The sequence below is a fragment of the Furipterus horrens genome, unplaced genomic scaffold (assembly GCF_987537825.1).
Source record: "Furipterus horrens unplaced genomic scaffold, mFurHor1.1.pri manual_scaffold_11, whole genome shotgun sequence".
NCBI classification, from domain to species: Eukaryota; Metazoa; Chordata; class Mammalia; order Chiroptera; family Furipteridae; genus Furipterus; species Furipterus horrens.
Window position 1 is genome coordinate 8,884,656 of NW_028327181.1, and position 12,116 is coordinate 8,896,771.

At 45.0% G+C, this 12,116-nt stretch overlaps 1 protein-coding gene across 1 annotated transcript in view; it reads left to right on the plus strand.

The window, feature by feature from the left end:
- The first annotated feature begins 1,696 nt into the window (after window positions 1–1,696).
- SUDS3 (SIN3A corepressor complex component SDS3) overlaps window positions 1,697–12,116 on the plus strand; it is a 34,422-nt gene continuing 24,002 nt past the window's right edge. The window contains exons 1-4 of the mRNA XM_090291792.1: window positions 1,697–1,992; window positions 3,847–3,916; window positions 10,040–10,095; window positions 11,356–11,427. Coding sequence (XP_090147918.1) covers window positions 1,845–1,992; window positions 3,847–3,916; window positions 10,040–10,095; window positions 11,356–11,427 — 346 coding nt within the window. The 5' untranslated portion in view covers window positions 1,697–1,844. The remainder of the gene's footprint in view (window positions 1,993–3,846; window positions 3,917–10,039; window positions 10,096–11,355; window positions 11,428–12,116) is intronic.

A 12,116-nucleotide genomic window follows, 5' to 3' on the forward strand; every position in this document is an offset into this window, starting at 1 on the left:
AGAATTCCTCACAAAGATAGCCAAGATTTTAATGAAGACAAGGTACAAAACAAGAAATAAATGGGAGGAGAGTAAGTTTCTGCACTTTGAGAAGACTCTACTGGGGCCAATTCAGAGATAAATGCAGTCACAGGGGAGGGGATCCGAGAATCCTAATATTGGACTCCACCCCGTCTTTTTACTCTGTGTTCAACTTCGCTACTTGTACGTTACTTTTTCTCAGGAGACTTGGTGCAACGTAGGGAGTGGGGTTACTTTGGACAAACCATTACACAGCTCTGTGTCTTTTTCCTTATCCCTTTTCTCGCCACATACGATGGGAGAAGGGACAGCTTGAGTTTGTTCATTAAGCAAAGCTTGTAACACGTGTCCCCTTCTGCTCAGGGGGAAGCACACAAACCAATTCATGCAGATTCCCGTCGTTTGTTCTCTCATTCTCTTGTTTTGTTTCCACATAGCACCTTCCTTAAGTTAGCCTAACTAACTTCCTGTTGGAAAATGTGCCATTTATTAGCTTGGTGGGAACCACCATTAAAAAGTAAAAGCTAATATAAGAATGCGAGGCAGCTGTACTGTAGTGGGCCTGGCTCTGACAGTCTAAACAAGGCTGACTAGATGCTATCAGAGAAGGAAAACTCTGACTCCAAAAAACCTCCGCTGCCTTGCGGCATACCTCTTCAGGGGAAAGGCTAAGGGAGTAAACCCCGACAGAAAATCCGGAGCCGGAGTCCCTAAGGCGGTTTGACGTTGTAGTCAACACCGGCAACTCCTGCAGCGCACCTGAAGCCAAGCTGTATTGACTCCGTCTTTCCCTTGAACCCTTCAGCTGCGAAGAGAGGGGGGGTCTGCTGCATGGGCAACAGCAGACCCTCCATATCACCCTGCCCAGGCTCTGTAGCTTCAGCTTCACTGGAGAGGACACTCCAGCGTCATCGCAAGATGACAGATACTGTGTCACTCCCGAGTCGGACTGCACAACCATTCTCGGCGGTGCAGATAGACTCTTAAGAAGCTACACCATCGTCTCTCGAGACGGACGGCTGCCGAAGTAAAAAAGATGCTATCATTTTAATAGGCAAGTGACAGCGCTTTCTCATCTGTGAAACAGGGATAACATCTAATGGAGTAAACCTATACAAACAGAAAGGACTCCCAGAGAGTTGGAAAAATACCGTTTTACTGACTCCAAGATGGAATACCAGCATCCTTGTCTTTATTTTAGTTTTCAGTAAGGCTTCTATTAGGGGAGGAGCCAGGCTTCTTCTCTTTGGGATGATCACGCAAACTCTAGCTGTCTAGGCTTAACGTCTTTCACCTGTTTAAAGAGCTCACTTCCACCCGCCCAGAGCCCTTCAAACCCTCTGCCCTCTCAAGCAGCTCACGAAGCTCGCTTTCACTGTGGCCCCAGGCGCCGCCTGGCGGCTACTTCCGGAAGTCGCCTTTGAGCTTCGGGGTCCTGGCCGCGACCAGGCCTGTCCATGGAGTTGCCTAACTCTAGAGATCCTGTCTCTGCCCTTACGCACTACCCATTGAGGATTTTAAGTCGGGGATGAAGCAGCTGGGGTTAAGGCTAAGGAGGCCGCCGGCGGCCTCTCTACTCCCTGAAAGATGGCGGAGACAGGCGGTCCTCGGGCAGCTCACGACCCGGAAGTTGCCACCGGCGCAAAGCCCCCGTTGCCGAGCGCGGGCGCGAGGGGCGGAGCTTTCGGAGACGGGCAGGAGGTCGCCGCGGCTCCCGCTTTTCAAGTTGGCGGCTCCCTCGGGTGCTGTTTGGCGGGCGTCGAGTCCGCAGGGCGGGTAGCCGCGGTCCCCGGGTGGCGCCCTCAGCTGCTGTCAGAGGCGACATGAGTGCCGCAGGGCTGTTGGCTCCGGCTCCGGCCCCGGCCCCGGCTGGAGCACCGCCGGCTCCGGAGTACTACCCCGAGGAAGACGAAGAGCTGGAGAGCGCCGAGGACGACGAGCGCAGCTGTCGGGGACGCGAGTCGGATGAAGGCGCGTCCTTTAGCTCTCTGGGCAGCCCGGAGCAGGGTTGGGAGCGCTGCGGGAAGAGATGGGGCTGCTTGGGAGAGGGGCGGCGAGACCTGTGAGGCTTGGGGCAGGTTGGAGGGACAGTTGGAGGGAGCGCGGCTCTGGGAGGTTAACCCCACCTGTTCAGGGCAAGGGGGACGCTCTGGGTACGTTGCACCCTACAGTTTTCAAAAGAAGGGACTTAGGGAGCTGTTGTCACAGCCGGAGGAGGTCCATTAAAGGTTCTGCTTCTTATTTCCCAACCATCTGTGGTTGAACCTCAGGTTTTCACTGTTGGGAATGAGAAAGCCTTCCATTGGGTGCCCCTCCCCTTTTAGCTTCGGAGAAGATTGGAGCGAAGCCTTTCGGCTTCTGGGTTCCCACCCTTTACCTCGGGGTGATGCTTTTCTCAGACTTCACGCTGGGCACTGCAGTACAAGGTGGTTAAAGAATGGGACCTGACATCAGTTAGACGTAGGTCTAAATTTGGCTCACTTTAACCTTAGACAGTTTAAGCTTAGGAGCCTCAGTTTCCCCAACCAATGGCGCTTCCTAGTGTAGGTGTGAGGACTGAATGAGATATGTGCATAAAGTATCGGACTGGCACTTTAAAGCTCAGGAAATACCCGGTATTTAAACCTTTGGGGAAGCACAGTGAGGGAAGGTAGGGATGTGGATTTGTTTCCTAGTGCCCAGGCGCTGTGCTTTTTAAGTCCCATGCGCGCTGTGTTGTCATGACTGCCTCTCGGAGCCTTGCTCTTCAAACGGGGTTTTACATCTTGGCAAGTGTGAGGAACACTGTTTTGGAGGGGTTGAAGGAGATGGCTGGGGGAGGGAGAAAGGTGAATAAGCAAAAGACAAGGGAGAAGAAGGAGGAGGAAGAGACCAATATATGGGTAGAATATTCTAGCACAAGGCTAGACGAGCTGTCTGAAATGAGGATTATGGTTTGTTTGTTTTTTTATCTCAGTTCCCCAAGTGCCAAGTGCTATGGCTGGGACATGACAGGAACTCAGGGCGGAGGGCTTGGTGGAGAATTGGACCCGAAACAGCCCTTAAAAAGGCAGCTGCCTATTCAGATACAGAGTTGAAGGAACTAATTGATTTGGTGAAACCATGTTTGTAGCCGAGGCTTAGCCCGAGATTGTGAATGTCAGTCACTTGTCACTTGTACCGCCTCTAATACCCACAAGAGGGAGCAGTGAGGCCAAAATTGATTACTTCCCCCCTTAAGGAGGGCTGTTGAAATTATGTAGGACTCCAGCGGTTTGCTTATTCTAAGAACAGTGTTTATTTTAAAATGTTCTAAAAGTTTGCATGTGATCACCTTGTCCCTTTTAGCTATTACTTTGAAAATCTTTCAGTTATTGGAATTCAATTCATTGACTTGAATTCTCCTTTGTATCTCTGTGATGTAAAATCTGCTAGGGTTCAAACCAGACATACTCCAGAAGAGAAAGTCGATATTAGGTTGTCTTGGAGTAGTGAGCAAGGCTTGCCTGCGTGTAGCTTTCCAGTTTTACACTCACATCTCCTGTTGCCGAGCTGCCAGGGTTCTACAGAAGCAGCAGCCTTGACCATGACTGCCTGTGTCTGATGCACCCTGTTCTGTAGCTGCACTTCAGATGAAGGCAAGCTCTTTGAGTCAATCTGACTGCTTAGAAGTTGGAAAATAGCATTTTCCTTTCTGAAGTTAATGTAATATTTTTCATTGATGGCTTCACTCAGGCCTGCATTGACTAGAATTCAATTAAAAAAAATAGTTTATTAAGTGTGTCAGGTGATTTCAACTCTACGAATTATGATTTTAACAAACCCTTCTGCTCTGATTTTACTTAGACACTGAAGATGCTAGCGAAACTGACCTGGCAAAGCATGATGAAGAAGATTATGTAGAAATGAAAGAACAGTGAGTAGGATTTAGATTTCTTTTTTGGAATTTGCAATAGACAAGGAAATCTCTATAATGACTGTATGTGTGTGGCTTTGACCATAGTGCCTCCAAAGACCATGTATATGTGTGCAGTATCCTCCCTTTAAATTTGTCACATTTAATCAGCCTGTTATAATAATATTTTTGAGGATAGGCTAGAAAGAAACTTGAGGGAATGATCCCAGGGAAATAAGGCCATACAACAGGAGCGGACCATTCCTCCCACCCTTTTAGCTAATAAATTATATTTCATTAATTTTGTTAGTTTAATGGCACATGGTAAATATGATCATATGATTTCAGGAAGTTGAGGGTTTGGAGCCTAGTTCAGAATCTCAGCGTCCTTGATACACATCTTCATCAGGTCAATCTCCTATTTTCAGAAGCTCAAAATGGCTTGGCTAATATTCATTACCACTTTCTTCGGTAACAAGTCTGTCCACTGTTGCTTTTTACGCCTTAAAACTTTGGTGGTGTTGACCTCCGACACCACTTGGCCATCCACAGTGGTCTTTTGGATGGTTGTAAGGAGTGGCTGTGTGCAGGGCATCAGTAAGCTCAGAGTCCTACCCTTCTTCCAGTAGGCGGCTGTAGGGGGCCATCACAGCCTCCGGCTTGAGCTTGATGTTCAGGGCCTCTTACTCCGGGGCCTGGTGCTGCCTCTGCCCGGGTCTGGGCCGGCTCTGACTCCGTGTGCAGCAGGATCCCGTTGAGCTGTTCCATCTGCCTGGCATAGCACGTCTCCACCTCCTTCAGGCTGTTCTCCCAACGGCCTGCAGGTTTCTCCTTGAGTCCAGCTCGATCTCCAAGTACTGCATGTATGTCAGCCCTGCGGGTGTCATCTTAGCAGCTTCTCTCGCAGTGGTCTGTGAAGTGCCCACTGTGACGCTCTCCTCAGTCTGATGGGGACAGTACTTGTCAGCTCCTCTCGGTTCTTCCGAGCCAGCTCGTCGTACTGGGCCCAGGTGTCCGCCATGGTCTTGCTGAGGTCCTGAGGTTTGGGGGCGTCCAACTCCACAGGCAGCCCAGAGCTGGCAGTGTGGTTTCGTAGACCTTTTACTTCCTGCTCGTGGTTCTTCCTCATGACGAGCAGCTTGTCCTTAAGAGCCTTGATCTCTGTCTCCATCTGCAGCTGAGAGATGTTGGTGACATCAGTGACCTTTCGGAGCCCATTGATGTCTCTCTCCACAGACTGGCACCCAGCCAGCTCTGTCTCATATTTGACTCTGAAGTCATCAGCAGCAAGACGGGCATTGTCAATCTGCTGAAGGATGTGGGCTTTGTCCACAGAATTTGCAAAGATCTGAGCCCTCAGGTCCTCAATGGTCTTGAAATAACGCCCCCAGTCTCTGACGTGGGGTCCCTTCTTTAGGTGTTCCCAGATTTTGCTTTCCAGTTTCCAATTATCAGCCCCCGGGCTTCTTACCCTCTCCAGGCAGGAGGCCAGGCGGCCATCCAGGCATTGCAGAGTCTCCTCCTCTCTCTGGATGCCCCTATGCCTGCCAGACCCCCGGCCGTCCCTGCAGCCAGGCCCCCGGATCCCCAGCTGCCCTGCGTGCTAGTGAAGTGGGGCACTGAGAGCCGGGAGCCTGGGCCCTCGGCGCCTGCATGGGTGCTGGCTGCGCTGCTGGCCGGGCGGGCCCGGTGGCTGGGCAACTGCATGGAGCCCACGGTGGTTTGTGGAGAAGCTGGAGTGCGTGCTGATGCCCTTGTTCAGGGAGAGAGGCGCAAAGCTGAGACTCAGGCTGAAGCTGTAGTCGCGTCAGATCCTATGAGCTTCCTTCCCCAGTGTCTTACTTGTGTAGACTGTTGTTTTCTTTTTTATTAGGGTTCTCAGTTGGAGCCTAATCTTATGGAAGAGATAGTGATGTCTGATGTTGCCAGTTGTAGGTAAAAATTCATTGGACGGTGCAGCTGTCCACGGCAGTGAATAACAGCATCAAATCCGTGTGAACATCCCCAGTGTCTTACTCATGTGCACTGTTTTCTTTTTCATTAGTGGTTCTCAGAGCTGACAAAAATACTCATTCTTTTGATGACTCACATTTCCATACATCTTGATTTTTATTAGGTAAGATTGTTGTGTACTCTAGTTTAAATTTTTTTAAAAATATTTTATTTATTTATTTTAGATTTTATTTATTTATTTTTAGAGGGAAAGGGAGGGAGAAAGAGAGGGAGAGAAACATCCATGCGTGGTTGCCTGTCGCACGCCCCCAACTGGGGACCCAACCTGCAACCCAGGCCTGTGCCCTGACTGAGACTGAACCAGCGACCTCTCGGTCTGCAGGCCAGAGCTCAGTCCACTGAGCCACACAAGCCAGGGCATGTAGTTTAAATATTTTTAAAAGAGTACAACATCAAAGGTAGAATAAAGAGCTCAATTATAAAAATCTACTCAAGTGTATTAACAGTCTGTATTAAAAACGGGATTTGTTTTTTTCAGTTACTTGTTTATATATTTACCATTTTTAATTAGGTAATAAAATTTTTAAAGCACAAACTTAGAATTTTTGATCAAGTTAATAGAACAGTGCCTGTCATATTGTTGGCACTTGATAAATATTTGTGGGTAAATGGGTAAATGAACAAACCTAATTATATTTTAAAAGTTAAGCATAAATCTTTAATTCAGTTCAATAAATTATTAGATTTATGATTCATCACTTCTTAAATTGTGAATATTTTTATGTATATTTATCTAAGGATTGACCTCAAGATGTTAATATTTTACTCCAGTAAGTTTATTCAAGTTAATAAGGCAAATGCATGTAATTATAAATAAGAATCTAGGATAAATCGGTTCATTTTTATCATTTACTTTGCTAAAAATGAGTATGTGGGTTGCTTTTTTATATAGAAGAATGGAAAATATCTTTTTTTTGGCCTTTTTCTAAAGTATATTTTATTGATTATGTTGTTACAGTACATAGTCGCAATTTTTTCTTCCCTTTGCTCCCCTCTTCCCAGTACCCCACTTCCCTCCAGCAGTCCCACTCCCCTTAGTTCATGTCCATGGGTCGTGCATATAAGTTCTTTGGCTTCACCCTTTCCTACATTATTCTTAACTTCCCCCTGTCTCTTTTATACCAACCGGTTATGCTTCTTAGTCCCTGCACCTTTTCCCCATTCTTCCCCTTCCCCCTCCCAGCTGATAAGCCTCCAGATGATCCCCATATATATGATTCTGTTCGTATTCTGGTTTGCTTAGTTGGATTTTGTTTTTATTTTTTAGATTCAGTTGTTGATAGTTGTGAGTTTGTTGTCATTTTAATGTTCATAATTTTGATCTTCTATTTCTTAAGGAAGTTCCTTTGACATTTCATATAATAATGGCTTGGTGATGATGAACTCCTTTAGCTTTACCTTGTCTGGGAAGCACTTTATCTGCCCTTCCATTCTAAATGATAGCTTTGCTGGATAGAGTAGTCCTGGTTGTAAGCCCTTGCTCTTCATCACATTGAATACTTTGTGCCAGCCCCTTCTTGCCTGCAAAGTTTCTTTTGAGAGATCAGCTGATAGTCTTATAGGCACCCCTTTGTAGGAAACTCTCTGCTTTTCTCTTGCTGCTTTTAGGATTCTCTCTTTATCTTGAACCTTTGACATTTTAATTATGATGTGTCTTGGTGTGGTCCGCCTTGGGTCTAGCTTGTTTGGGACTCTCTGCTTCTTGGACTTGTATGTCTATTTCCTTCCCCATATTTGGAGAGTTTTCCTTCATTATTTTCTCACATAAGTTTTCAATTTCTTGCTCTTCCTCTTCTCCTTCTGGCACCTGTATGGTTCGGATGTTGGCACGTTTAAAGTTGTTCCAGAGGTTCCTATGCCTCTCCTCATTCTTTTCAATTCTTGCTTCCTTATTCTGCACTGGTTGACTGTTTTTTTCTTCGTTATGTCCCAAATCATTGATTTGAACCCCGTTTCCCTTCCCTTCACCATTGGTTTTGTGTGGATTTTCCTTCGTTTCGTTTAGCATAGCCTTCACTTCTTCTCTTACCCATCTGCTGTACTCAAGCATATCCATTAAGCCTGTGAGCATCTTTATCACCAGTGTTTTGAATTCTGCGCCTGTTAGGTTGGCTATCTCCTCATCTGTGAGGTTGGCTGTCTCCTCGTTGCTTAGTTCTCCTCTTTTGGGCCATACTTCTCTGTCTCCTCATTTTGACAGACTCCTGTGTTTGTTTGCTTCTGTGTCTTAGGTAGAGCTGTCACACCTGTTACATTGTAAGGGGTGGAGTCTTAGGTTTTCTCATCAGTAGAGGGTGACCTGTTTCACCACATTGTGGCGCTGTATGTGGGGGAGGTGTCTGAGAAGGAACAATGCCACTTGCTCAGCACTTGCCCCCTTTCCAGGCACTTCTCCCACTTTGTATGGGACTGGCGCCCCTCTAGCTGCTGCCCTGGCCATCGTTCCCAGAGTGGGTGGGTCTGTGGATGTTCTAGGACCGTGGGGGCCCTTTAAACAAGCGGACTCTGCTGAGACCGGCAGTTTCTTCCTCCGCCCCAACCCCCACTGGTCTGCACAGTCAGAAGCAATGAGACTTGATTTTCTCCAGTGCTGGGACCATGAGCTGGGCAGTCTGGTCTGGTGCTGGGAGTGCTCCCCAGGTGTCCCTCCCTAGTATTTAAAACATGTGACTGAGCTTTCTTCCTGCCTTCTGGTTCCACCGCCAGTGCTCCTGCCACCACACCGCGTCCTCTCTGCCCCGGCTCTGCCCCTCCTACCTATCTGGCTGAGTATTTATTCTTTATATCATTGTTTGCTGACTTCCATGCAGCTCGATTTTCTGGAATTTCTGGTTGTCTCTAGTTTTGAGATAGTTGTGTTCCTTCTTAGTTGTGGAGGGAGACGCAGCGTGTCTGTCTAGGCCTCCATCTTGGCTGGAAGTCGCTAGAGACAATCTTTTAATTGAATGTGCCCCTTAATATTTGATGATATAGAAAATAAATTTGATTAAAATGGAATGCTTTCCCTTGAAACCTATATAATTTTATTAACCAATGTCAGTCCAATAAATTCAATTATAAATAAATAAATAAATTGCAAGTAAAAAAATGGAATGCCTATGTAATTCAAGGTGAGCATTGAGAGTACATCAGAATTTTCCCAAAAGAATCAGGCATCCGGAGTAATTCTCAGATTCTGCGTACTTCCTCAACCTATAGGTAGTTGGGGTGTATTTGCAGTCTTCAGTTAACCAATCAGAATGCTGCTGTGCCTGTTACCTATTGGATAGTGTTTATTTTTTTTCCAGATTGCAAATCTTGTTTTTGAAATCAGAAGTGTTTTTCAGGTAGAAGCGAAAATATTGCTGAGATGTGATTTACGTGTGGAATCTACCATTCTGCAGATTTGCTGGAGTGTTTAATTGCTTATAATTCATTCAGTACAAAGGGGACAAAACAGAACTCTCCAGGTTCTCTTGCTTTTTGTGTGCTCTGTGTTCTCATCCAGCTGGGGCTGCCAATAAATTGTGCATTTTAGCTTTTGTTACTGAATTATTATTTCTCTGATCCTAAAAAAGTAGTGATTTTAAAAATGACACGAAGGTTTATTAACATAGTGCTCACACAGCTATGCTGTCTATATAGGAAAAAATTGTGCCGAAGGCATAATCTTACTCCTTTGGAATTTATAATCTAATTGTAGAGCAGATACAAGAGCTGTGTTAATGCCTTTCCTGTGTGTGTGTGTGTGTGTGTGTGTGTGTGTGTGTGTGTTTCTTAGGCTTGTAAGTCTAGAGGAACATGACCTCACATTCAGTTTTTTTTGTTTGTTCTTGCCTAACTCTGATTATCATTGTCACTTATTAATTAAAATCTGCATTCCTCATATTTGTAGATTTTAGGCTGATTTCTAAAGGTGGGAAAGGAGAATCTATAAAATTGGGACAGGATCAAGAACACAGAATCTTTGTCCCTTTCAGTCCTTCTTAGCTGCTGCTGCATTTCAAACCAGCCAGCGGACATTAGTTTTCTCTCTCCTAAAGGACACCGATGACATTCCCGTAACAACCCAGGGAACCTCTGCATGTAGGTTATTTTGGAATTCGGTCTTGAATGTTTTTGTCTTTCACTGTGGCTTTCCTTTCTTCACAGGATGTATCAGGATAAACTGGCTTCTCTCAAGAGACAGTTGCAACAGCTGCAGGAAGGTTAGTGTGCGATTTAGTCCTTTATTTCTAAATATACCTCTTAATATTACAAACCTTGGAGATCTGTGTATTTCACTTCTCTGTCTGAGTGATTTAAAATTGGGTAGGGCTGTCTCAGTACACATTTTGCTATCTTTAGTCAGTGAAGTACGATTTTCAGACCATTGTGAAATCTCACTTAAGGCCTTCTGTGGAGCACGAACTGAAGACCACTCTGCCTGCTGCTGGACACTTTTCAGGGGAGATGTTTCCAAAACAGTAAATAAAATTGTACTGTTTTTTCTAAACTAAAGGCTAATGAACTGTGAACTATCCTCCTGTGTTTTCTCTTTTTAGCATGGTAAATTAAAAATGGATTGTAGCCCGGGCCTGCTAGTTTAATTGGTTGAAATGTCCTGATATGCCAGGGTTGTGGGTTCAATCCCCAGTCAGGGTACATACAAAAAACAACCAACCAATGAATGTATAAATAAGTGGAAGAACAAATCGATCTCTCTCTCTAAAATCAAGAAATAAAAATTATTTTTCAAAAAAATGGATTGTATCTTGTTGAATATTATTTTCGGCTAAAGGCATTTTAGGCTCTTGAGTCTCATTATGGGGTTGAATCCCAACTTCACTGCTTTCTAGAGCACACCCCTTTCTCTTGCTTAATCTCTACTCTGAAATGAAGAAAAAGAAAGGACGTGAGATCATGTACAAAAAGTGACCAGCACTCTCAGGAACACTGTGAGAACTCAGGGACCGGTAGCTACTGCCACTAGCTCTTAGGCTTCATTTTGTGCTGTTCCGTCATCAGCGAAACTGCTTCTGCTGGGTACTTTTCTTGCTTGGACCAGTTCATCTTGTATTGATTTCTGCTTAATATTGAAAAATGTTCCCATAAGTTGCAATTTCATATCTTTTATTTTATTATTTTTCACAATAATGGAAGTACTACTGCCAGAGAAAGAAATACATTCCACTCTGGCAAGTCTGCGAGGCATGGCCGAGCGAAGGATTTTGAAAAAGATGCCTTTAATACAGAATGGGGATAAGTCGGTTTACAGTTTCTATGGAAAATAATACAATAATAAATAATACAAGAATAAACTGTTTCCTGAACTCACAACTGTAAACCTACTTCTGCCCCACTCTGTATATCTTACTAAAGTATTATGATTAGGAAGCACTTCCCACACTAACTGGGACCCTCATAATGAGCCAGAATGGAGAATATATTTTCAAAGTAACTTTTTATTTCCTAAATCTCAAAATCAGGTACGCTACAGGAATATCAGAAGAGGATGAAAAAGCTGGATCAGCAGTACAAAGAGAGGATACGCAATGCAGGTAAGGTGCTGTCTTAAATGGAAATAACTCATCTCCAAGTTTTCCTCTTTTTGCTGGTCGGCAGTGTAATGTAGCCCTAAGAGCTGTGCTCCAAAATGTATCTCAAAATAACTCACTGCGGGGAGAGTTTTAGTGAGCAGAGACTTCAAAGGCGCAGTTATGTGAAACTGGTTCATCTTTTTTCCAGTGACCAATCAAGGTTCATAGTTGAGGTGGTTAGGGGTGGCTTCTTGCAGTCAGGGTACCCCACCCCCCCACCACTGGTGCCCCAAGAATTGCACTTGCTTTCTCGGGTCTGCATGGCTGGCTTAATGGACCCGCAGAGGAGCCGACATGTAAAAGGACTGTAGGTTGTTTCCCTGCTCTTCTGAGTTTGCTGTTTCCGAGATTCTGTGCTCTGGGAGGAAAGAGTGACCTCTTGGTTTTTGTTTTTTTTTCCCCCCTCAAGTATTATAAGCATTTGGAGAAAAACACGCTTTTGGTCTGCTGTACACAGTAAATGTATTCAACAAAAATTGGTTGAGCATCTGCTCCATCTAAGCTCTGTGAGTAGGATAAGTAGTGTGAGACATTGTCCTTAACTTAAGGAAACTTCCTGTTTCATTGACAAAAGATACTGAAAGGTGGACTGGAAGGAACATTATAAGTTAAATAGAGAATCATGCACAAAGTAAGATGTGATGACTGTT